Source organism: Balaenoptera ricei, chromosome 6 (genome assembly GCF_028023285.1).
Source record: "Balaenoptera ricei isolate mBalRic1 chromosome 6, mBalRic1.hap2, whole genome shotgun sequence".
NCBI classification, from domain to species: Eukaryota; Metazoa; Chordata; class Mammalia; order Artiodactyla; family Balaenopteridae; genus Balaenoptera; species Balaenoptera ricei.
Genome location: NC_082644.1, coordinates 92,239,098 through 92,265,599, shown reverse-complemented (window position 1 = coordinate 92,265,599; position 26,502 = coordinate 92,239,098). Strand labels below are relative to the sequence as shown.

General features: G+C 38.3%; 2 protein-coding genes across 4 annotated transcripts; one reads left to right on the top strand and one right to left on the bottom strand.

Annotated features, from left to right (window-relative positions):
* Positions 1–290: 290 nt before the first annotated feature.
* On the bottom strand, positions 291–11,672 carry ZNF189 (zinc finger protein 189). 3 transcript variants are annotated; one of them, XM_059925198.1, is made up of 3 exons: positions 11,316–11,672; positions 10,501–10,627; positions 291–3,055 (listed from the first exon to the last, which is right to left on the bottom strand). In XM_059925198.1, exons 1-3 carry the CDS (start codon positions 11,346–11,348, stop codon positions 1,335–1,337), a joined length of 1,881 nt encoding a protein of 626 aa, XP_059781181.1. In that variant the 5' UTR covers positions 11,349–11,672; the 3' UTR covers positions 291–1,334. The 3 variants fall into 3 exon arrangements, with proteins under 3 accessions (XP_059781181.1, XP_059781182.1, XP_059781183.1); XM_059925199.1 differs by having other exon boundaries at positions 10,501–10,585; positions 11,316–11,671; XM_059925200.1 differs by having other exon boundaries at positions 10,501–10,582; positions 11,316–11,671.
* A 219-nt stretch (positions 11,673–11,891) lies between these two features.
* Positions 11,892–17,978, top strand: MRPL50 (mitochondrial ribosomal protein L50). Its single transcript, XM_059926512.1, has 2 exons — positions 11,892–12,010; positions 17,210–17,978. The coding sequence occupies exons 1-2, from the start codon at positions 11,919–11,921 to the stop codon at positions 17,595–17,597; spliced, it is 480 nt and encodes a 159-aa protein (XP_059782495.1). The 5' UTR covers positions 11,892–11,918; the 3' UTR covers positions 17,598–17,978.
* The last annotated feature ends 8,524 nt before the right edge of the window (positions 17,979–26,502 follow it).

Here is a 26,502-nt window from a genome sequence, read left to right as displayed (position 1 = left end):
AGTTTGGAGGTGATGTTTAGAATGTCTAGGTTATAGGAGAAAGTGAGGTCTTTTGCTTAAACTGTTAGGAAATTAGAATTACCGACTGCTGGTGATTTGGAATTATATACTCAGGAACTAAAGAACCTGGATTTAACCTTAATTGAACTATCCCAGAAAAGGTAACGAGTCAGAGGTAGAACAAGTGAGAGCAACTTCCTTTAAATACTTGATTCTAATTTTTAAATGCTGTAATATATTTGACAGGATAGATTTTACACTAGAGTAACAAATAACTCTTACACAAAGCAAAAAACAAAACAGGTTTAATGATTAGAAGAGATGAATTAATAGGTTTATAATAACCATTAACTAAGGGAAGCCCTAGAACCAGAAATAAGGATTTTAAAATTGCATGCAAAGTCTAGTTACCATAAAAAATCAAAGCAATACCAAAATATCTCAGCTTCCTAGCATAGACTCCAGGTCTTTTTATTTCCAACTCTTGGTAATCAAAATATTTACACTTTCACATGCTACTGGTAATGGAGGAATAAGATTTAATTTGTCTAGGACTACAAATATCTTTCACAGATTGGAGGGCACAAAAAGAACAGTGTCTTCCTCCACCTTTTTGGGCCCATCTTGGGAAAAAAGAAAAGGCACTCCCAAAGGCTCCTTGGTAACACCTTTGCTAGGTTTGTTAATTACTCACATAATCTGTACATTTACTTTATATGTAAAATTAATGGTCCACTCATTTCACAGATCTGGGAACCACATGGCATTGGAACTGCCTTTAACCCACATGCCAAACAACTGGATTAGACAATGACAAAAGCTTTGGATGCCAGTTTTTTAAAAAATGGGGGTTTTGTTTCCTTGAAAACTTAAGCATATGCTTAAGTATTGGACTTTGGCATGCATAGCCAAACATACCATGGAACTGAAAGAACCACCATATATTATGGTGCCAGAGGACTCTGAGAAATTATGCTAGTTTTCTAACATCAGCTGCTTCCGACTCCCTTACGCCAATGTAACTTTGTTCTTCTCCCTTTATTAATTATAACTAAGTGCTCTGAACCTGGGTTTAACCTCTCTGCTGAAAGATTTGTAAAAGAAAGATGCCTGAATTACTGAGTCTTTCTCTATGATCATCAAAACAAAGAGTAATGGAAGTCTTCAACTGCCTGTGGGCAGCTGCCTATTATTCACAGAATCTTTAGAAACCATTTGCCTGAGGCCAAAGAGAACCTGCTTTATCACTAACTCTTGACTCACGTTGAGCCATACTGAAACTGCACTTGGGTAGCTGGTCTCAAGTCAAACCAAGCTTAAGTATTTCTCTACGTTTACTGCATCCACGTAGTGTGCAATTTTTGATGCTGAATAAGAGATATATGGCAATTGAAGGCTTCCCCACAAGCATCACATTCGTGGGTTTCTTGAATTTTCACCTCTGCATGGATCTTCTGATGGTTGACAAGGCTGCGCTGTTGACTGAAACTTTTGTCACACTTCTCACACTTATAAGGTTTTTCTCCTGTGTGTATTCTCTGATGCTGAATAAGGCCTGAGTTCCGGCTAAAGGCCTTCCCACATTCATCACATTTATGGGGTTTATTACCTGTGTGAACACCCTGATGTCGAATAAGATTACAGAGTTGACTAAAACTTTTGCCACACTGTCTGCACAGATAGGGTCTCTCACCAGTGTGGATTCTCTGGTGTTCAATAAGAAATGAGCTCCGACTGAAGCTTTTCCCACATACAGTACATAGGTAGGGCTTTTCACCAGTGTGGATTCTTTGATGTTGTACAAGATGAGCACTGACACTAAAAGTTTTCCCACATTCATCACATTTATAAGATTTTTCCTTAGGGTAGACTTCCTGCTGTATAATAAGACTGCAATTTGGATCAAAACTTTCCTTAGTTTCATTGTATGAATAAGTCTTCTCTCTGGTGTGGATTCTCTGATGCTGAATAAGACCTGAGCTTCTACTAAAGGCTTTTCCACATTCCTCACATTTATGGGGTTTGTCCCCTGTATGAATTCTCTGATGACGAGTAAGGTTGCAAAGTTGACTGAAGCTTTTCCCACACTCTTTGCACTGATAAGGTCTTTCACCTGTATGGATCCTCTGATGTTCAATAAGGAATGAGCTCCGACTGAAGCTTTTTCCACATTCAATACAAAGAAAAGGCTTCTCACCAGTGTGGATTTTTTGGTGTTGTATAAGGTATGTACTTAATCTAAAGGCTTTCCCACATTCACCACATTTATGGGGTCTTTCCCCAGTGTGAATTCTCTGATGTTCAACAAGTAATGAATTTCGACTAAAGCTTTTCTTACATTTGGTACAGTGATAGGGTTTCTCACCAGTATGAGTTCTCTGATGTTCAATCAGGTGTGACTTCCAACTGAAGGCTTTCCCACAGTCACTACATTTATGGGGTTTCTCACCTGTGTGAATCCTTTGATGTTTAACAAGGCTTCTTCTCTGGCTGAAGCTCTGTTTACATTGGTTACACTGATAGGGTCTCTCTCCAGTGTGGATTCTCTGATGTCTAATAAGGGTTGAGCTCACACTAAAGGTTTTTCCACAGTAATTACACTCATAGGGCCTTTCCCCAGTGTGAATTCTCTGATGTTCAATAACAAATGAACTGCGACTGAAACTTTTCCCGCATTCATTACATTGAAAAGGTTTTTCTCCCGTATGGACCCTTTGATGTTGAATGAAATGAGCCTTGCGGACAAAACCCTTTCCACATTCTTCACATTTATGACATTTCTCTTCTGAATTTGGTCTCTTACGGATAATGCTAGTGTTTCCTCTGAACATTCTTTGTTCCTGGGTCAAAGATTCCCTTGGTATTTCCCATAAGAAGATTCCTCTCTGTTTATCTAACCTACCAACAAGTTCAAAGGTTTCTCTACCCATAGGATCCTGGTCAATTTCACTTTTGATTCTTGTAACTATTACACCCTGTGGTTCCACTTCTTCCTCAATTTCCTCAATTTCTTGTTTCACAGTTGGCTCCTCATCTTTATCTCTGTTCAAAACATCTGGAATAATAAATGGAAAATAGACACATCAGCCTAGCTCTTTGCCAGCAAGGAGAAACTGTCAGAAAAATAAGATAATTAAGATAAATGATCTACTATATGCATAAAATGTAGTTTACTACATCACAGCATCCTTGTGATGATTACATTAGTTCATATACATAAAGCATTTAGAACTACCTGGCAAATAGTACAAGCTATATAAATATTTATTTAGTATTAGTTATCTGATAAAATGAAATGTTTTTCTTGGAGAAAGGGTATGAAAAGAGTGTTTACGAGGCACAAAATGCATCAGTAGGAGAAAGGAGAAAGGGCTGATAAATCAACAACAAATTATTCAAGGTAAGATGGGCAAACAAAGAAGTAAAACAAGTAGTGGCAGGATAAACTAGCCTATCAAGGAAGAAAGGATAACATGGGAAGAAAACAGTAGGTTCAGGAAAATTTAGGATGAGGTAGCATCATGGGAATGTGAATAAACTAAATAACTGACATAAAAGAACATATAAAATGATGCTGAGAAGGATAAAAGACAAAAACCAGGGGAAACAACAATTCATTCATTAATAAGAATTTATTTATTGTGATCAAAAGCATTGCAGGCATTGTATAATGAGTTAGGATTTAGAGATAAGGCAAGAAGCCCCCTACCAAATGGAATGGGTGACAAGTACAAATGGAGAAAGAATATAATATGGTAAAGAAAATATTAAGTAAAATAGCTCCTACATCAAGAGACAAAATGGCTTTTAAAAAACTGGGTTGAAGTGACATGGACTCTGATATAGAAAAACAGAAAAAAAAACCCCAAAAGGAACATGGTTAGAGCTAATGGAAGAAATTAAGAAAAAGAACAGTCTGTGGTAGCTTATGACTTCATCTACCACAAATACTACATTCTTCAAGTATACATAATTCTCATGCCTTTAAAGATATAAGACACAAGTTGGAACCATCTGTTTCCAACTGAGAGTCTGCATGACATCTGAGAAATGATAATCTTGCATGCGTTGGAAGAAAGATAACATAATGGTCTATGATATAACAGAGCGGCATAGAGGACACTTAAGTCTGCCTCTGACTTCTTCCCTGATTTTCTGTCTCTTGCTGCCTGTTGGATAACTCCATGAGAAGATTGCATCACCAGCAAATTTATATTTGGCCCTAAACAATTTCCCTTTTTAGACTTCCTCTTTTCTTTCAATTTTCTAGTCTTCTAACTGTGGAGTCATCTTTGAATTTTCTTTTCACTTACTTCAAACCAGTCATTTTATTCCAAAAAAACTTCTTCTTATTCCCCTAAGAAACTTTATTTCTGCTTAAGTCTACTTACAGTGCTCTCTCTCAAATTCACTTTCAGTACACTGTGTTTTCTTTCACTCAATGAAAAAGGATGAGAGAACTCCCTCACCATTCTACCTCCTACCTATAAAATTACCTTCAGTGGTACATGAAGATATATCCCATTCTTATCCAAGGCTAATTCATCTACTCTCTCTTGATCCCACTTGCCTCTGGGCACTCGTTCAATTATTACCATTTCTTCCTCTTTCTTCAATCTGTATTCCCCATTGACACCTTCCTACCAACATACAAATATATCCAACTTTATCCTGAACCTGAAATCCTTTTCTAGATGAAACCCAAGCTTTGAAAAAAATCTTAACACTGTACCTCTCCATTTCCTATGTTTTCAATGACCAGCCTCTTTCCATTCAATCTATTCTACAACCTACTCTAAAATCTGGTTTCTGTTTCCAGAATCTAGAGAAACTTCTCATTAAATCACCAATGACTCTCAAGTAACAAATACAATGGACATTTTTAGTCCATATTTTACTCAGCAGCATCTGATACTGTGGACTGTTCCTGTTTCTTGACACTGTTTTTGGTTTCTATGCTATTATATTCTAGTTCCCTCCCTACTTCTTTTCTTTGCCCTTTTCTAATACATTTCCCTCATGTATTTCTCTTCCTTTGTCAACTGTTTAAGGTTATTGTTACCCATGTTTACATCCTTATCTTGCTCTATATACACACCCTCTGAATACTGCCACTTAAATTTCCTTGGATTATTGCAAAAGCCATCTAATAATCCTTGGCTCTTGTCTTTAGGCTGTATCTATTTCACTGAATCCAGAGAGATTTTCATAAAATGGAATTCTAATCATGTCACCACCTACAGATTCACTAGCACTCCATTATCTCTAAAATCAAATCAAATCTCTTTACACAATGATGCTCAGCACTTCATGAGGTCTCTTAAGCTTTAATTCACCCTCCTACCCATGCTCTCACACTTCAAGTGGGCAAATTGCTTGTGCTTTAGTCTTTTATGCCATTTCTTTGCATATCTCATTTATGAAATGTCCACCAACATTGTTTACTTGGGAAACTCTTGGTTTCTCTTTAAGATTCAGTGCAAAGCAACAGTTCCTCTACAAAGCCTTCACTTAGTCCAACAGACGATTTAAGCGCTCTGTTTTTGATCACCAGCCCTTGTCCATGACTGCATTATAGTATTATAACACTGTACTTTTAACTGTTTGTCTTTTCCATTGGATTGTAAGTTCTTTTTTGAGAAGGTAAAGTTTCTTCATAATGTTTACCCAGTGGATATTGTTCCAGGGTTTTACTCAAAGGAATAATACAAAATTACATTATTTGCAGATGATATGAATGCCTACCCAAAATTCCTAAAAGAATTAAATGAAATATAATAGTGATGACAGGACTAACATATAAAACAAATACTGGTTCTTACTACCAAGAATAACCAGTTAGTAAATATTATAGAAAAATAAAATATGCTCTTCATGATAATAAAAACCATAAAACCTAGGAATGTATCTACAAGAAATGCAAGATTCATAAAAATAATCCATACAATTTTTCTGAAGGACATAGACAATTAAATAGAGTCAACCAAATTGCCAAAGAGATTCAACATTATAAGGATCTTATTTCTTCCCAAACCAACCAACAAACCTAACTGTATTCCAACAAAAATCCCACGAGCCAGTTAAAAAACTCCAAGTAATCTAAATTTCAACCAGAAGAATGCAGAAAACTAGTTAAGTACAGTTGACCCTTGAACAACACGAGGGTTAGGGGCACTGACCCTCCACACTGTTGAAAATCCACATATAACTTTACAGTTGGCCCTCCATATCCATGGTTCTGCACCCGCAGATTCAACCAACCACAAACTGTGTAGTACTGTACTACATATTTAGTGAAAAAAAGTAATTTATAAGAGAACTCAAGCATTTCAAACCCGTGTTGTTCAAAGGTCAACTGTATACCCTGAAAGAGAATATGAGTGACTTAATCTTACCAGACATGAAATATAATGTATTGCTGATGTAAATAAAACAGAGAGGCACTGGCATGAAAACAAATAGGTCAAACAGAAAGACAGGTAAAATAAGTGAGTCTAGGCTTCCACACATGGCAGCCTAGAAATGACTAGCCATTAGACCTGGGCTTGGTAGCTATAACCACCTTCTGAGGTATCTGCCGTGCTTGTATGTTCCCATCCTCTGGTCATAGCTAATTTTTCTAGAGTAGACAGTTGCCTCTCAGTTTTCTAGGTAAAAGAATGAGAGAATGGGGAAGGACTTGCATTCCTAGGCCTAGCACAGTGCTTTATAATTATTTATCGAATGAATGAGTAGTTGAACAAATAATTGGAAAGAGACTGTAATTAAAGGAGGAAAACGATGAATTTAAGGTCTTATAGGTACAGCAATTCCCAATTCTGTCAAGGTCCAATCTGGCTCAAGTTGTCTGGCGATAAGTCATTAAAACCAAAGAAGTCTACTTTAGCTGAAAGAACTGAAAGATCAAGAACTAAGAGATCAAGCTGTCAGCTGTATCATCAATATAGTTCTTAAAGTTTTTAAAGAAAAATAGAAAGGATAGGTATGACTGAAGAGGCAAAATTACAAAGCTAGATGAGTTGTGTTAAGTAGAGCAACAGGATGAAGTGGAGGAAAACACTATAGTGGAATAGTTTAGTAATCGTAATCTCTCATCAAGGGAGCACTCATCAAGGGGATGGATATAGAGTTTACAGAGGAGGACGAAAAGATTGTGGGGGGAGAAATAATAACTGATGAAAAGCTGTATTTCAGCTACAATAAAGAAGAGAGCCTAAAAGTAGGAGATCACAGATGGGCTCACTGCCATTTTACAGTACTAGGCACAGGCAAGGCTGGGCATTTGCCTGGTATTATCAACCAGGACACCATATGGGTGGAAAAAGCTGTCAGTGACTCGGAGATACTATAGCTAAATGGAAAAAAATACCTAGCCTGACATGGCTGGAGACTGAAGTGGTATCCTGGAAATAACAGATGAGGTTAGAAAGCTAGGCAGGGGCTATATAAGGAGGTGCTAGTATGTAGGACAAAAAATTAAGATTTTTATCCTTTAAGCTGTCAGAAATCACCAAAAGCTATAAGCAGTTAAGTAACACAAAATCACTTTGGTGGCAGTAAACAGAACATATTAGAATAAAGGGAGACTGGAAGCACAGGGCTAGTTTACAGGCTAATGCAATAATTTTGTCAAAAGATAATGAGTCTTAATTATATTCACTCAGTCACCCAAATATTTAAGAAGCATATAATACATGCCTGGCTCTGTGCTAAGTGCTGGAGAAATCAAATGAAAAAAAAATACAGTTACTGTCCTCTTGAAGATCAGTCTGTTTAGAGAAATAACATAATGATTATAGTACACTGTAATAAATTCAACAATGGAAGCGTATACAAGATAGCACAGAGAAAGGAGTACTTAATTCTGAAGAGGAGGCCCTTGAGATCTTAGTGGATTATCTGCGTTATTTATGTGGTCTTCAAAAGGAGATGACTAAGAAGTTGGATCAACAGAGAAGATAATGACAATGATGATGAAGATAACAATTGACGTTTATATTGTACTTACTACATGCTGGTCAGTGTCCTAAATGCTTTACATATATTAACTGAGTTAATGCTCACAATAATCCTAAGAGGTAAGTGCTATTATTATTTCCATTTTATATTAAAAAAAAAAAAAGAAACAGGCACAGAAAGGTTAAGTAATTCACCTATAGTCACAAGGCTAGTAAGTGGTGGAATCAGGATTTTTACTTGGACAGTTAGGCTCCATACTGCCTCTCTTAAGTAGAGATTAAGATTTGGGACTTACCATCACATAGCAGTAGCTGATGACCTGAGTGTAAATAAGGTCTGCCAAAGAAGGTATATAGTCTGAGAGGAAGTCTGAGAATGCAAGGCAATAGAAGGAAGCAATAAAAAGTTGCAAATATCTATAGAGAAGAATTAAATACAGTCCAAAAAGAGTCTACTGCATTTGATAATTGGGTTATTATAGACCAATGTTAAACAACTGAACGCAAGTGGTAGAGGCACAAAAAGGGGATTAGAGATAATGGGAGGTAAAGAAGTAGAGAACACACCTTAACTACTCTTACAAAAATCTGGCTGTGAAGCAAACAAGTAGTAGGTTACAGGGAGCAGCAAGAGAGACTGTGGCTCAAAGGGGAGTTCTAGAGCCACGAACATATCTATCATCAGAATAAAGGTACCAGGGGAGAAAGAATAGAGACTGAAACTATAAGAAAAAAAAAAAAGACTGATAAATTCTTGGAGAATGTGAGAAGACAGGCAACCTTAACTGTGCAATGAGGGGCAGAAAACTTGAGAGTTCATGTGTAGTGGCCACTATCTTCTCTGTGAAACAGAAGGTGAGGTCCACCACTGAGTGATGGACCCAAGGAAAACTCTCTAAGTTTTTGGAATAGTCACTAAAAGGAACAGGGGCATGAGCAAATCCATGATAAAAAATTAGCTGAAATGTAAAAACCCAGTGGAGGCTAGAAGAAAGAAAAGCCATGTATATATACAGGGCACCAATCCGTTCGGATAAAAAATTTCTCTAGCTGTGTTTAGCAACTTAGGTAGGAGAAAAGTAAAGGCAGATTTTATAATCAGTACAGGATTTGAAGTTTGCAGAATGGGTAGAACATAATGACAAGGTGGCAAGAGAGCATGCTGGTGATCATTTTATATATAGGTCCATGGATTAGACGAGGTGAAGTCAGGAGGGGATGGAGAGTCTGGGGGAAAAACGAAGTCAAGGAACAGGAAAGATTAAGAATAAATAGGTTTGGACTTCCCTGGTGGAGCAGTGGTTAAGACTCTGCCTGCCAATGCAGGGCACATGGGTTCAATCCCTGATCCAGGAAGATCCCACATGCCATGGAGCAACTAAGCCCGTGCGCCACAACTACTGAACCCGTGTGCCACAACGACTGAAGCCCACGTGCCTAGAGCCCGTGCTCTGCAACAAGAGAAGCCACCACAATAAGAAGCCCGCGCACCGCAACAAAGAGTAGTCCCTGCTCGCCGCAACTAGAGAAAGCCCACCCACAGCAACGAAGACCCAACGCAGCCAAAAATAAATAAATAAATAAATAAATTTATTTAAAAAAAAAAAAGAATAAATAGGTTTGGTAGGAAAAGTAGACAGGTAAGAATTTACAGTAAGCTCCACGTGGGCAGAGATCATGTCTGTTTTGGTAACCCCTGTTTAGTTATAGTCAATAAACATCTATTGCCTGAACAAAAATAAGATATTGGTCAAAGTATAAGATATTGGGGTTTAAGATTTGCCTGTAATGACAAAATTGAGGGTATGATCATTGATGTGAGGTGCTGAATAAAAATGGAAAGCAGGGTCCCTGAAGACAATATGGTCAAGATACAGTGAGGCTGAAGTAATGACAGCATGATCGATGGTATGGGTTAGCAAAGAGAAGATTCTGAAATGTGACAAAATCTATGTGTGAGGAACCAAAAAAGTTGACAGATGAGTGAAAAGGAATTGAGAGGGTAGGGCAAGACAGCTGAGACCTCAAAAGAAAGAAACTGTGTTTGAAGGTGGAAAACGAATGCTTTGGGAACAGCACTGAAAAGTTAGGAGAACAATTATTTTTCCCTTTCAGCCTTGAGACAAAGGATGAGAGGAAGGAAGAGGATGTAGGAGAATAAGCAGCCCCTGCCAGAGAAGTGGTGTCCTTGGGAAAGTGCCAGGTTTCAGTTAAGGCCAGGAGGGGTAGGGAACATTATGTGAAGAGGAACAGGGGCTCCAGAAGGCAGAGTGAAAAGGGGTGGGAGGAAAGCAGTGGGAGGATGAGCCAGGAGGGAAAGTACAGAGCAATATGGGAATGAGATTACGAAGACAGGAAGCCAGAAAAGCTTGTATTTTGGTCATTGCAAGAATGGTAGGGATGAGAGTCATGGAAACAATCCATGGCTGAAAGGTTTGAATCAGAACTTTGGAACAAAGCAGTTTGGTACGGTGCTAGTTCAAGTGTTCTGATTTCTTATAGTTTCTTAGATATTTTAATCAGAGAAACAGCAGATTCTTACCCAGTGAGACCAGGTTTCCATAATTCTCCATCATGACATCTTTATACAGGCTTCTCTGAGCTGGATCCAGATAATCCCACTCCTCCTGGGTAAAAAACACAGCCACATCCTCAAATGTCAGCAACCCCTGAAACAGTATGATTTCTGTAGTCAGTTCTTGTCTCAAGGACAATTCTACCACCGAAAGTAGCAGAAACAGTCACTTGTCAGGGCCGGGTAGGCTAGGAGGAACATGATACTAAGAGTTCCAAATGGGGCCCAATTCTGGGAACCGACAGAATTCAGACAGGCACCTCAAATTAGAGGATAACTGAGCTGGATCTTTGTCCTCTGTAGTGAGGAACCTAAGGATAAGGCTTTCTGATTTACTAATTATGCCCTAATATTTGAATCTTAGTAAGCTGCCCCAAGGCCTTCCCAAGTTTCCTGCACCTCATTGCCCCGCTCGATTCTCTACAAGCACTGCCTTGAGACCCGTTTCAATTCAAATTTCTCTAACCGTCTACTTTGGGTCCAGGCATCTCGGCAGGTGTAGAAGACACAGGCGAGGATCAAAAAAGATACCTCACCTGGAAACATTCGTAAATGAAAACGCTAGTTTGGAGCATTACCAATTTTCTTTAGCTGATTTATCAAGTCGCTCTTGAAAAACGGAGCCAGTGGGCAGTTTGATCGCGAACGGCACCCCAGTGTACCAGGGGGTACTTCACCGCACCGCGCTGGCCCTCAAGACCGCGACCCGAGAGGTGGGGGGGCGGTGGCGTGGCCTAGCTCGGAACGGCGAGAGAACGGGGATACCCTGAGGGGCGACTTACCTTTGGCTCTGGCGGGGGGCTAGGCGAGGCCATCTCTCGGACAGAAAATCAGGGCAGGAATACGGGGTGGCCGCACGAAAAGGAGCCTCTGGCAAGGCCTACCCGGCCGCTGAAGATTAGGCCCGAAGAAGGCGAGGCCTCCAGGCTGGATCTGGCCAGGTCCTGCCTCGGTCCCCGAGCGGTCACGACCCCAGCAGCATGTCAGATGCGCTACTTGGCCGCCCCCACCCCGAAACCCCTCCCCTGCCTGGCTGCGCCGCTTTCAGGCCTCGCTGGAGCCTCCTCCCGGTTGCCCGTTCCTGCTGCTTTCAGCCAAAGAGCGCTATGCTCGCCCGCCCCCGGACCAGAAGGCGTCACCCGGAACCTTCCCGGGAGGCCCCTCAACTACAACTCCCGTCATGCTACGAGAGAGCTCCTGGGTCCAGCCTCCCCTGGCAATGGCTACCGAACTACACTTCCCGGAGTACAAAGGGTGAGGGAGCCGCTGGTGAGTCTTAACCGAGGAAAAAAGGGAACACCTGCCACTAAGCTTACATTTGATTGGCTGATCTTGCGGCGTCACTGCCGGCTGGGGGCGGAGCTGTCCTGAAGCTCTCATGGAACATGGCGGCGCTCTGGGTGTCCGGCGTTGCCAGAAGAAGCTTCACGTGGATAGTCTCAGGGGCGCCACGCAGAGAATTTTGGTCTCGATTCAGGTAAAGTGGAAGGTTAGACGGTGGGTCATGCTAACGGAAAGTAAGGAGAGAAACTGAGAAGGATGAACTAAGACGGTACCCTGGTCCTGCGCCACCAGGGAAGGGGCAGGAAAGTGAGTTAGGGTTCTGAGCTCAGAAGCTTCAGCGCTGGTTTCCGCGAGCGGTGGGGTCCCGTCACTTCTTTTGGCCTCAGTTTACTCATCTTAGAACCGAAATACCACCCCCTTACCCTTCCACTTCCCTCGTTAATTTATTGAGTAAACCGTACTGACCGTGTGTTCCAGACACAGAGTGTAGTGTGGTGTCAGGAAACAAGTGACTCATTTGGGACGAGCAGCTCAGGAACGTGAATGTGAAAGTACTCCATGAACTAACTTCATTTGCGGGGTATATTTCTTCACAAGCAAGATTCAGAGATGAAGTGTAACCTCCTCGTTTTGTTCGTTCATTGATTCACTCAGCAAATGGTTTTTAGACAGCTGTCCTGGCCCAGTATTTCTCTAAGTAGGATACAACAGCGGAAACAAAGTCCCTTCTCAGAGCGTAAGTACTCTGGGCAAGAGGAAACTGAGGCCGCACAGAGAGGGAGTATTTTGCTAAAAGTCAGAAGGCAAGTTTATGACAGAGCTGGATCTGGAACCCAGGTCTCTTAACTCCCCATCTACTGCTTTTCCCACAATACCATGTGGAGTTTTGTAAAGGTAAGTCTATTTGACTCAGTGTTAGGACATCAAAATTTGTAGGAACCTTAGGGAACAATATATGCCCTCTTAGATTTCAAACAAAAACTCCTTCAATCCAAAAGGGTTTTTATCATCAGCTTATGCATTTATTAGCTTCCCCTCTATTTTGGTTAATATTTATTATTATCTCTCAAATCTCCTTCAAGTTTGTTTCATTTGCTCATTCAACAAGTATTTCTAGAGTGTCTACTATATGCTGGGCATCTAGGTGTGAGGGATACAGTTGTTAATAAGACAAACGAAATCTTTGTCTTCATAGAGCGTATGTAATGGCGGAGGAAAAAATGCACAAATATCATTTCAGAAAGTGGTAAATTATGAAGAAAACTAGAGCACAGGTGTGTATCTTGGAGGTACTGCGGTTTGTTTTCAGACCACTGTAATAAAGCGAGGATCTCAAAGCATGTTATACAAATTTTTTGGTTTCCCAGTGCACATAAAGTTATGCTTACACTGTACTGTAGTGTGTTTAATGTGCAATAACATTATGTCTAAGAAAACAATATACATGCCTTAGTTAAAAAAATACTTTATTGCTAAAAAATGCTAACCATCATCTGAGCCTTTAGAGAGTCATAATCTTCTTGCTCGTGGAGGGTCTTGCCTTGATGTTGATGGCTGATCATAGTTCAGGGTGGTGGTTGCTGAAGGGTGGGGTGTCTTGCAATTTCTTAGTGTAAGACAACAAAGTTGGCGGCATTGATTGACTATTCCTTGAATGATGATTTTTCTGTAGCATGCAATTCTGTTTGATAGCATATTACCCACAGTAGAACGTCTTTCAATATTGGAATCAATTCTCTCAAACTCTACGCCTTCTTTATCAACTAAGTTTTTGTAACATTCTAAATCCTTTATTGTCTTTTCAGCAATTGTCGCAGTATCTTTAGCAGGAGTAGATTCCATCCCAAGAAACTATTTTCTTTGCTTATCCATAAGAAGCAACTCTTCAATGATGGGGTTTTATCATGAGATTGCAGCAATTCAGTTACATCTTTAGGGCCCACTTCTAATTCTAGTTCTCTTGCTATTTCTACTACATTTGCAATTACTTCTTCACTGATGTCTTGAACCCCTGAAAGTCATCCGTGGGGGTTAGAAACTTCCAAACTCCTGTTTATGTTGATATTTTACCTCTTCCCATGAATCACGAATATTCTTAATGGCATCTAGAATGATGAATTATTTCCAGAAGGTTTTCAACTGACTTTGACCAGATCCGTCAGTGGAATCGTTATCTATGGCAGCTGTAGCCTTACAAAATGTGTTTCTTAAATAATAAGACTTGAAAGTAAAAATTACTCCTTGCTCCGTGGACTGCAGAATGGATGTTGTGTTAGCACACATGAAAACAGCATTAATCTCGTACGTCTCCATCAGGGAGCTCTTGGGTGACCAGTTGCATTGTCAATGAGCAGTAGTATTTTGAAAGGAATCTTTTTTTCTGAGCGGTAGGTCTCAACGGTGGGCTTCAAATATACAGTAAACCATGTTGTAAACAGATGTGCTGTCTTCCAGGCTTTGTTGTTCCATTTATAGAGCACAAGCAGAGTAGATTTAGCATAATTCTTAAGGGCATTAGCATTTTCAGAATGGTAAATGAACGTTGGTTTTAACTTGAAGTCACCAGCTACATGAGTCTCTAACAAGAGTCAGCCTGTCCTTTGAAGCTTTGAAGCCAGGCATTGACTTTCTCCTCTCTAGCTATGAAAGTCCTAGATGACATTTTCCAAAAGAAGGCTGTTTTGTCTACATGGAAAATCAGTTGTTTAGTGTAGCCACCTTCATTATCTTAGCCAGATTTTCTGGATAACTTGCTGCAACTTCTACTTGCTGCTTCACCCTGCACTTTTATGTTATGGGGACAGCTTCTTTCCTTAAGCCTCATGAACCAGCCTCTGCTAGCGTCAGACTTTTCTTCTGCAGCTTCCTCACCTTTCTCAGCCTTCATAGAATTGAATAGAGTTGGGGCCTTGCTCTGGATTAGGCTTTGACTTAAGGGAATATTGTGGCTGGTTTGATCTTCTATCCAGACCACTAAAACTTTCTCCACATCAGCAATAAGGCTGTTTTGCTTTGTTAACATTTGTGTGTTCACTAGAGTAACACTTTTAATTTCCTTCAAGAACTTTTTCATTGCATTCACAATTTGGCTAACTGTTTGGCCAAGAGGCCTAGCTTTCAGCCTGTCTTGGCTTTCAGCATGCCTTCCTCACTCAGCTTAATCATTCTAGCTTTTGATTTAAAGTAAAAGATGTGCAACTATTCCTTTCACTTGGACACTTATAGGCTGATGAAACGTTATTAATTGGCCTAATTTCAGTATTGTTGTGACTCAGAATAGGGAGGTCAAGGAGAGGGAGAGAGACCAGGTAACAACCAGTTGGTGGAGCAGTCAGAACATACACAACATTTATCAATCAAGTTTGTTGTCTGTATCAGCATGGTTTGTGACACCCCAAAACAGTTACAATAGTAAATCAAAGATCATTGGTCATCACCGTAACAAATATAATAATATCAAAAAAGTTTGAAGTATTTTGTGAATTCCCAAAATGTGACAGACACGAAGTGAGCAAATGCTGTTGGAAAAATGGCGCCTGTAGACTTGATTGATGCAGGGTTGCGACAAACCTTCAGCTTTAAAAAAAACACAATATCTGCGAAGTGCAATAAGATGAGGTATGCCGGTATAAGAGATTACTGAGATGAAAGGAATAGATTACATTTCATTATGATGAGATGTGACTGGAGTAGTTTGAGGAGAAAATGGGAGGTGAGGAAGTAGAGACTATAAGCATAGTCAACTCTTTTGAGAAGTTTTGTTATAAAGGAAGCTGGAGTGGAACATGGAATCTGGGGAGAATTTCCTTGAAAGATGGGAGATCCTGCAGCATATTTGTGTGTCATGGGGATACTCTAGTAGATAGGGAGAAATTGATAAAGAATTGATGCAGAAAGAGGGATAAATAGCTGGAAGAGTCTTTGAGTAGGCACAGATGAATAGTGTTACAAACGATTTTCTTGGCTAGACATTGTTCATTTCTGGTGCCCTCCAATTTCTGTAGGGATGACCAATCCCAATCAGATGCCAACTCCATAGAAGACAGGAGTTAGTTTATGAACAAATAAGCACTGAAATAATGTGTCAAGACAGATTCCTTCACATTGGCCCATGTACTCAATAATAGTTACACAAGCAGTTTTAAAGGACCCCAAAATCAATAAAACAGATCTCCGTATTCAGGAGTTTATAATCTGGCACAGTGGTTCTTAACCGGGGACAGTTTTGCCCACCAGGGGACATTTGACCATGTCTTTTGGTTATTATGACTGGAGGACAGGAGTGCTACTGGCATTTAGTGGGTAGAGGCCAGGGATGCTGCTGAGCAACCTACAGTGAACAGGATAGCTTCCCACAGCAAAGAGTTGTCCAAAATGTCAGTTATGTTTGCGCTGAGAAACCCTGATCTAGTAAGAGAAGTAGAATGTAAATAAAATTAAAACTCAGGTAGGATGCAGTATGCTCTGAGAGCAATATATAGTGGTCTGATATATGTGGAATCTTAAAAAGAAAGAGGATACAGATGAACTTACTTACAAAGCAGAAATAGACCTACAGACATAGAAAACAAACTTATGGTTACCAAAGGGGAAAGTGAGGGAGAGGGATAAATTAGGAGGTTGGGATTAACATATACACACTGCTATATATAAAATAGGTAACTAACAAGGATGTAATGTGTAGCACAGGGAACTCTATTTTGTAATAACCTATAAGGAGGAGAATCTGAAAGAGAATATATATATATATATATATATATAACTGAATCACTGTGCTGTACACTTGAAACTAACATGACATTGTAAATCAATTATACTTCAACTAAAAATAAGTACTATGAGAGATCAGAGAAGCTTACAGTTGTACTTGATTGGGGAAATCAAGTAAAGCTTGACAGAGAAGAGTTTTGTCCCAGGACTTAAAGGATAAATAAGATTTCTATAAGTGGAGATGAAAGATAGTTATTTCAGATAGGATATAACTTGAGCTAACATGTGATATCAGGAAAGTGGGAAACAGAATGTAGTTTAGTTTAGGTAAGGCATAGAATGTATATAGGAGATTAATGGGAGATGAGGTTAGAGAGGTAGATTGGGTTTGGATCTGGGAGGACCGGAAATCCCAGAGGATTTACCTTCTTCACCCATTCTTGGGAATTCTTATAGCATGTAAAATCTGAAATTAGTGTTTGTTTTCTCTTTGTGCCAGTTTAGTTCAACTATAAACTTCCAAGGGCAGGGACCTAGCTAACTCTTCTCTCAACAGTGTCCAGAAGAGTAGTAAGTGTGCAGTATATTGATTTAGATTGATGGGCAAAATTAGGTCTTCTGTTGGTCAGCTTCTTTAATGCAGTGAACTAAAGATTCACATATTTGTTTTTGATCATTCCAGAAAAGAGAAACAGCCAGTGGTGGCTGAGACAGTAGAAGAGGTGAAGAAAGAACCTATTCTGGTGTGTCCACCCTTACGAAGCCGAACTTACATACCACCTGAAGATCTCCAGAGTCGTTTGGAATCTCATGTCAAAGAAGATTTTGGTTCATCTGTTCCTAACAATTGGCAGGACATCTCCCTGGAAGATGTTCATCTGAAGTTCAGCTTCTTGGCACGTTTAGCTGATGACTTGGGCCATGCAGTGCCTAACTCCAGGCTTCACCAGATGTGCAGGGTCAGAGATGTTCTTGATTTCTATAATGTGCCTGTTCAGGATAGATCTAAATTTGATGAACTTATTGCCAGTAATCTGCCTCCCAATTTAAAAATCACTTGGGGTTACTGAGCAGTTTAAAGGAGGAACACGTTGAAATAATTTTTTTTCCACCTGAGAAGGGGGCTGCTTATCAGACATTTTGATACTTTACCATGTGAAATGCTGTCAGAACTGGTCTGTAAATCCACTTTTTTCTGTGGAAGGATGTGTCATCTCCCTTTTTTTTTAATCATCATGAATTGACAAATATGATTTTCTTTTCACATTTGCTGAAACGTTTTTTTAATGGAACCAGGTCATTAATAATTTATGAAAATATATATTACATAACAAGGTAACATTTATAAAAGAAACATAAAAATCTGTGTCGTGTATTATGAAAGTTTCACTATTCGCTTTACAGTATAAGTAGAAATAGAAAATAATACTGTTCAATCTAGATTAATCTCTTGGAATTAAAATAGATTTCTTAAAGTGTGTTTGTAATTTTTTTAATGTGAAATTTGCTTTTCTGCCTTGTCATTTTCTTAATTTAAGTATTATAAATGAAAAAGTTAGAATATATGTTATTTTGGTAAAAGATAGAACAGATTCTATACCTAAATGAATATTCTCTTCAAAGGAGATGTTTATTTCAAACCCTTTTGCTTTTCTGTAACTTTTAAAAAGTGGCCTTGAGTACTTATGAATATCCACTAGGGTGATAAGTCTGCAGACTTTCATGTACTTAATTTGTGGAAATTACTCAAATAGCTAACCAGATGATTCTGAATGATAAGAAAATGATAAAGTGATTAAATTAGGAATTTTTTTTTCAGACTTTAGATATAGCTAGAGAGTAATGACACAAGAAGAAGGAATTGCTTGTATTTTATCTTGACTACAAATAATTCTGAAAGAAAAGTGATAGGTTTTAAACAAAGGAAATTGTATTTATTTTCTTTTCTAGGGAGACTCCTTTGAAGAGGGAAAAAATTAGTTGGATATATAAATTCTGGTATGTTTATTAGAAAAATAAGTTACAGTATGGTCATGCCCTATAAATGTCATCAGTGGACAATCAGATTTTCAATAACCTCTACATGGAAGAACTTCAGAAGTACCTGGAATGTCTAAGTGTTTGGAGCCCTGGAACTTAAACATTAGAGGTGTTTATCCCTTCTGCTTCTATGTGAAATGGGGTCAACGTGGAAACATTTGAATTTTATGTACAGGATTTGATTATCTCATTTCCCACGCAACTTTTACTTCTAATCTGGAGACACAGAAAAATGTGCAAAGGGCAAGGTGGAAGTAAGAGATGGTGAGGGCAGTGTGGAAAAGCACTTGGTTTCATCTGGAGAGCTGCAAAGCCAGCATTCATGTAAATGTAAGGGCCAAAGAAATTACTCCTTCGTAACCTGGAGCAGTTTCTCAAAATTTAATGTGCTTATGAATCACTTGGGATCTTTTTAAAATGCAGATTCTGATTCTGTAGGTCAGAAGTGGGTCCTGAACTTGTCTATAAAGCCCCTAGGTTATTCTGATGATGTTTTGAGTACCATGACCCTAGAAGCTAGTATTGAGGTGGGAGACAAGTACTGCCCCCTGAAACAGCAGTCCTGGAACGTTTAGCTGACAGGGAAGGTAAACTGCAAATTCATCAATAACTCTAGAGGGCATCACTGGTTTACAGCCCAATATAATATATCAGAATAATGACCTATAGTTTTCCTGGAAAGATTAAATTAGGTTTGCTAACTTGTTTCCTGAGATAACTAAAAACATATGATATAAAAGGTTTACTTTTCAAAAAATTAAATGATTACTATATAAAAGTGTTAGCAATTTTACTCTGTTGGGCCGTTGAACTCTGTGTATGCTTACATAAAAACTGCTAATAAAATAGAGTTTCAGCGTTAGTTAGTAGAATGAATGGTCTTACACAAACAGTGCTAAATAACAAAGATTCAACTGATTAATTTGAAGATTCTAATTGGCTTTATTAAATGATTCATGAATCAGGCAGCATCCCCTCCAGCAATAGAGAGCTCCTCTGTTGAGCTTCAGAAAAGGAAAGGTTTTTAAAGACAGGGAACAGAAAAAAGGAAATTACTAGCAAAAATGCATTGTTTTAGGCAAGGTCACCCTCTTTAAGGGGAATGGATAGGGTCTATCAGTGGATTTCCTCCTAGTGCTGACCAGGAAATTCCAGATTGGCTGATTAAAGGTCACATTCCTGGGGAAGGTCGAGTCTATAATGAGGTTAGATATTGTCTTGGTTTGCTGCCCTGTGGCCTAGCACAAATGACTTGATTTTCGGTTTGTCTCCTTTTTAACAACAGTATATATTTCAAGCAGCATAAAAGAAACTTCTCCCTCTCTTCTGTTCTTTTTAATTTTAACGTGTCATTTATAAAAGTAGCACTTTATTTTAGAAAATTGGGAAAGACAGAAAAAATATCTTTTCCATCAACCAGATAATCACCTAACATTCTTGTATATTAACAAGTGAAAAAAACCTTTTTTCCTGTATTTTAAAATTTGCTATGACATCCTGTCCTCTGACCCCTTCACACCATGAGTATTTCTACTCCTCTCTAAATAGTCGTAAGAATAATAGATTTGATTAATAGCATATTATTCCATAAATGTATGTTACATAATTATTCAACCAATATTCTATTACTGGATTTGAAATTGTTGCCAGTTTTTTGCTTTTATGTTATTTTTTTATTTGGCTTTTCTAGTTTTTTGAGTGTTGGTGTGCCATAAAACGCCTTCCTACTCAGAAGTCATTCCACTGTGTCTTTTTTTAAAATTAATTAATTAATTAATTAATTTTTCTTGTTAACGCTTTTTTTAATTACACACATACAATGTACAAGTTAATTGTAGAAACATTAGAAAACACAGATAAAATTTAAAAAAACTTTCACATGGTGATAATAATTATTGACACCTAAAATATGTATTTTTACAAAAGTGGTTTTATATAATATAACACGTATTGATTTATTCTCTCTTAAAATATGTATTTGTTTTGTTAATAAGTATACTTCTCCAGAGTCATTTTGAATTATTGCTTAGTTCTTCATTGAAAGATATACGCTATTTAATTCATCCTGAAAATACAGATTGGTTCTATGTTTTGCACATATAAACAATACTCCAGTGAACCCCCTTGTACATATACTTTCTTTTTTAACATCTTTATTGGAGTATAATTGCTTTACAGTGGTCTGTTAGTTTCTCCTTTATAACAAAGTGAATCAGTTATACATATGTTCCCATATCTCTTCCCTCTTGCGTCTCCCTCCCTCCCACCCTCCCTATCCCACCCCTCTAGGTGGTCACAAAGCACCAACCTGATCTCCCTGTGCTATGCAGCTGCTTCCCACTAGCTATCTATTTTATGTTTGGTAGTGTATATATGTCCATACCACTCTCTCACTTTGTCACAGCTTACCCTTTCCCCTCCCCATATCCTCAAGTCCATTCTCTAGTAGGTCTGTGTCTTTATTCCTGTCTTGTGTGTAGGTTCTTCATGACCTTTTTTTTTTTTTTTTTTAGATTCCATATATATGTGTTAGCATATGGTATTTGTTTTTCTCTTTCTGACTTACTTCACTCTGTATGACAGGCTCTAGGTCCATCCATCTCACTACAAATAACTCAATTTCGTTTCTTTTTATGACTGAGTAATATTCCATTGTATATATGTGCCACATCTTCTTTATCTATTCATCTGTTGATGGACACTTAGGTTGCTTCCATGTCCTGGCTATTGTAAATAGAGCTGCAATGAACATTTTGGTACATGACTCTTTGAATTATGGTTTTCTCAGGGTATATGCCGAGTAGTGAGATTGCTGGGTCGTATGGTAGTTTTACTTTTAGTTTTTTAAGGAACCTCCATACTGTTCTCCATAGTGGCTGTATCAATTTACATTCCCACCAACAGTGCAGGAGGGTTCCCTTTTCTCCACACCCTCTCCAGCATTTATTGTTTGTAGATTTTTTGATGATGGCCATTCTGACTGGTGTGAGATGATATCACATTGTAGTTTTGATTTGCATTTCTCTAATGATTAGTGATGTTGAGCATTCTTTCATGTGTTTGTTCACAATCTGTATATCTTCTTTGGAGAAATGTCTATTTAGGTCTTCTGCCCATTTTTGGATTGGGTTCTTTGTTTCTTTGATATTGAGCTTCATGAGCTGCTTGTTAATTTTGGAGATTAATCCTTTGTCAGTTGCTTCATTTGCAAATATTTTCTCTCATTTTGAGGGTTGTCTTTTCGTCTTGTTTATGGTTTCCTTTGCTGTGCAAAAGCTTTTAAGTTTCATTAGGTCCCATTTGTTTATTTTTGTTTTTATTTCCATTTCTCTAGGAGGTGGGTCAAAAAGGATCTTGCTGTGATTTATGTCAGAGTGTTCTGCCTATATTTCCTCTAAGAGTTTTATAGTGTCTGGCCTTACATTTAGGTCTTTAATCCATTTTGAGTTTATTTTTGTGTATGGTGTTAGGGAGTGTTCTAATTTCATACTTTTACATGTACCTGTCCAGTTTTCCCAGCACCACTTATTGAAGAGGCTGTCTTTTCTCCACTGTATATTCTTGCCTCCTTTATCAAAGATAAGGTGACCATGTGTGCGTGGGTTTATCTCTGGGCTTTCTACCCATCTGGGCTTTCCATTGATCTATATTTCTGTTTTTGTGTCAGTACCATACTGCCTTGATTACTGTAGCTTTGTAGTATAGTCTGAAGTCCGGGAGCCTGATTCCTCCAGCTCCATTTTTCTTTCTCAAAATTGCTTTGGCTATTTGGGAGTCTTTTGTGTTTCCATACAAATTGTGAAATTTTTTGTTCTAGTTCTGTGAAAAATGCCAGTGGTAGTTTGATAGGGATTGCATTGAATCTGTAGATTGCTTTGGGTAGTAGAGTCATTTTCACAATGTTGATTCTTCCAATCCAAGAACATGGTATATCTCTCCATCTGTTTGTATCATCTTTAATTTCTTTCATCAATGTCTTATAATTTTCTGCATACAGGTCTTTTGTCTCCTTAGGTACGTTTATTCCTAGATATTTTTTTCTTTTTCATGCAGTGGTAAATGGGAGTGTTTTCTTAATTTCACTTACAGATTTTTCATCATTAGTGTATAGGAATGCAAGAGATTTCTGTGCATTAATTTTGTATCTTGCTACTTTACCAAATTCATTGATTAGCTCTAGTAGTTTTCTGGTGGCATCTTTAGGATTCTCTATGAATAGTATCATGTCATCTGCAAACAGTGACAGCTTTACTTCTTTTCTGATTTGGATTCCTGTTATTTCTTTTTCTTCTCTGATTGCTGTGACTAAAATGTCCAAAACTAGTTGAATAATAGTGGTGAGAGTGGGCAACCTTGTCTTGTTCCTGATCTTAGTGGAAATGGTTTCAGTTTTTCACCATTGAGGACAATGTTGGCTGTCGGTTTGTCATATATTGCCTTTATTATGTTGAGGAAAGTTCCCTCTGTGCCTACTTTCTGGAGGGTTTTAATCATAAATGGGTGTTGAATTTTGTCAGAAGCTTTCTCTGCATCTATTGAGATGATCATATGGTTTTTCTCCTTCAATTTGCTAATATGGTGTATCACATTGATTGATTTGCGTATATTGAAGAATCCTTGCATTACTGGGATAATCCCCACTTGATCATGGTGTATGATCCTTTTAATGTGCTGTTGGATTCTGTTTGCTAGTATTTTGTTGAGGATTTTTGCATCTATGTTCATCAGTGATATTGGCCTGTAGTTTTCTTTCTTTGTGACATCTTTGTCTGGTTTTGGCATCAGGATGATGGTGGCCTCATAGAATGAGTTTGGAAGTGTTCCTCCCTCTGCTATATTTTGGAAGAGTTTGAGAAGGATAGGTGTTAGCTCTCCTCTAAATGTTTGATAGAATTCGCCTGTGAAGCCATCTGGTCCTGGGCTTTTGTTTGTTGGAAGATTTTTAATCACAGTTTCAATTTCAATGCTTGTGATTGGTCTGTTCATATTTTCTATTTCTTCCTGGTTCAGTCTCGGAAGGTTGTGCATTTCTAAGAATTTGTCCATTTCTTCCAGGTTGTCCATTTTATTGGCATAGAGTTGCTTGTAGTAATCTCTCATGATCGTTTGTATTTCTGCAGTGTCATTTGTTACGTCTCCATTTTCATTTCTAATTCTATTGATTTGAGTCTTCTCCCTTTTTTTCTTGATGAGTCTGGCTAATGGTTTATTAATTTTGTTTATCTTCTCAAAGAACCAGCTTTTAGTTTTATTGATCTTTGCTATTGTTTTCTTTGTTTCTATTTCATTTATTTCTGATCTGATCTTTATGATTTCTTTCCTTCTGCTAACTTTGGGGGTTTTTTGTTCTTCTTTCTCTAATTCCTTTAGGTGTAAGGTTAGATTGTTTATTTGAGATGTTTCTTGTTTCTTAAGGTAGGATTGTATTGCTATAAACTTCCCTCTTAGAACTGCTTTTGCTGCATCCCATAGGTTTTGGGTCGTCGTGTTTTCATTGTCATTTGTTTCTAGGTGTTTTTTGATTTCCTCTTTGATTTCTTCAGTGATCTATTGGTTATTAAGTAGTGTATTGTTTAGCCTCCATGTGTTTGTATTTTTTACAGTTTTTTTTTGCTGTAATTGATATCTAGTCTCGTAGCGTTGTGGTCGGAAAAGAAACTTGATATGATTTCATTTTTCTTAAATTTACCAAGGCTTGATTTGTGACCCAAGATATGATCTATCCTGGAGAATGTTCCATGAGCACTTGAGAAGAATGTTTATCCTGTTGGTTTTGGATGGAATGTCCTATAAATATCAGTTAAGTCCATCTTGTTTAATGTATCATTTAAAGCTTGTGTTTCCTTATTTATTTTCATTTTGGATGATCTGTCCATTGGTGAAAGTGGGGTGTTAAAGTCCCCTACTGATTGTGTTACTGTCGATTTCCCCTTTTATGGCTGTTAGTATTTGCCTTATGTATTGAGATGCTCCTATGTTGGGTGCATAAATATTTACAATTGTTATGTCTTCTTCTTGGATCGATCCCTTGATCATTATGTAGTGTCCTTCTTTGTCACTTGTAATAGTCTTTATTTTAAAGTCTATTTTGTCTGATACGAGAATTGCTACTCCAGCTTTCTTTTGATTTCCATTTGCATGGAATATGTTTTTGCATCCTCTCACTTTCAGTCTGTATGTGTCCCTAGGTCTGAAGTTGGTCTCTTGTAGACAGCATATATATGGGTCTTGTTTTTGTATCCATTCAGCCAGTCTGTGTCTTTTGGTTGGAACATTTAATCCATTTACGTTTAAGGTAATTATCGATATGTATGTTCCTATAACCATTTTCTTAATTGTTTTGGGTTTGTTATTGTAGGTCTTTTCCTTCTCTTGTGTTTCCTGCCTAGAGAACTTCCTTTAGGATTTGTTGTAAAGCTGGTTTGGTGGTGCTGAATTCTCTTAGCATTTGCTTGTCTGTAAAGGTTTTAATTTCTCCATCAAATCTGAATGAGATCCTTGCTGGCAGAGTAATCTTGGTTGTAGGTTTTTCTCCTTCATCACTTTGAATATGTCCTGCCACTCCTTCTGGCTTGCAGAGTTTCTGCTGAAAGATCAGGTGTTAACCTTATGGGGATTCCCTTGTGTATTATTTGTTGTTTTTCCCTTGTGCTTTTAATATTTTTTCTTTGTATTTAATTTTTGATAGTTTGATTAATATGTGTCTTGGTGTGTTTCTCCTTGGATTTATCCTATATGGGACTCTCTGCTTCCTGGACTTGATTAACTGTTTCCTTTCCCATATGAGGAAAGTTTTCAACTATAATCTCTTCACATACTTTCTCAGTCCCTTCCCTTTTCTCTTCTTCTTCTGGGACCCCTATAATTCGAATGTTGGTGCGTTTAATGTTGTCCCAGAGGTGTCTGAGACTGTCCTCAATTCTTTTCATTCTTTTTTCTTTATTCTGCTCTACAGTAGTTATTTCCACTATTTTATCTTCCAGGTCACTTATCTGTTCTTCTGCCTCAGTTATTCTGCTATTGATCCCTTCTAGAGAATTTTTAATTTCATTTATTGTGTTGTTCATCATGTTTGTTTGCTCTTTAGTTCTTCTAGGTCCTTGTTGAACGTTTCTTGTGTTTATTCTATTTCCAAGATTTTGGATCATCTTTACTATCATTATTCTGAATTCTTTTTCAGGTAGACTGCCTATTTCCTCTTCATTTGTTAGGTTTGGTGGGTTTTTTCCTTGCTCCTTCATCTGCTGTGTGTTATTCCGTCTTCTCATTTTGCTTATCTTACTGTGTTTGGGGTCTCCTTTTCACAGGCTGCAGGTTCGTATTTCCCATTGTTTTTGGTGTCTGTCCCCAGTGGCTAAGGTTGGTCCAGTGGGTTGTGTAGGCTTCCTGGTGGAGGGGACGAGTGCCTGTGTTCTGGTGGATGAGGCTGGATCTTGTCTTTCTGGTGGGCAGGTCCACGTCTGGTGGTGTGTTTTGGGGTGTCTGTGGCCTTATTATGATTTTAGGCAGCCTCTGTGCTGATGGATGGGATTGTGTTCCTGTCTTGCTAGTTGTTTGGCATAGAGTGTCCAGCACTCTAACTTGCTAGTCGTAGAGTGAAGCTGGGTCTTGGCATTGAGATGGAGGTGTCTGGGAGATTTTCGCTGTTTGATATTACATGGAGCTGGGAGGTCTCTTGTGGACCAGTGTCCTGAGCTTCCCTCTCCCACCTCAGAGGCACAGCTGTGATGCCTGGCTGGAGCACCAAGAGCCTTTCATCCACACGGCTCAGAATAAAAGGGAGAAAAGAAAGAAGGAAAGAAAGAAGATAAAATAAGATAAAATAAAGTAAAATAAAATAAAGTTATTAAAATAAAAAATAATTATTAAGAAAAAATTTTTAAAAAGTAAAAACAAACAAACAAACAAAAAAATCGGACAGACAGAACCCTAGGA

Excerpts from the sequence above, each read along its gene's own strand:
- MRPL50 (XM_059926512.1), top strand. The coding sequence starts at position 11,919 with ATGGCGGCGCTCTGGGTGTCCGGCGTTGCCAGAAGAAGCTTCACGTGG. Across the intron at positions 12,011-17,209 it reads GAATTTTGGTCTCGATTCAG|AAAAGAGAAACAGCCAGTGG; the intron begins GTAAAGTGGAAG and ends TGATCATTCCAG.
- ZNF189 (XM_059925198.1), bottom strand. The coding sequence starts at position 11,348 with ATGGCCTCGCCTAGCCCCCCGCCAGAGCCAAAG. Across the intron at positions 10,628-11,315 it reads GCCCCCCGCCAGAGCCAAAG|GGGTTGCTGACATTTGAGGA; the intron begins GTAAGTCGCCCC and ends ATACTGTTTCAG. Across the intron at positions 3,056-10,500 it reads TGGAAACCTGGTCTCACTGG|ATGTTTTGAACAGAGATAAA; the intron begins GTAAGAATCTGC and ends TTATTATTCCAG.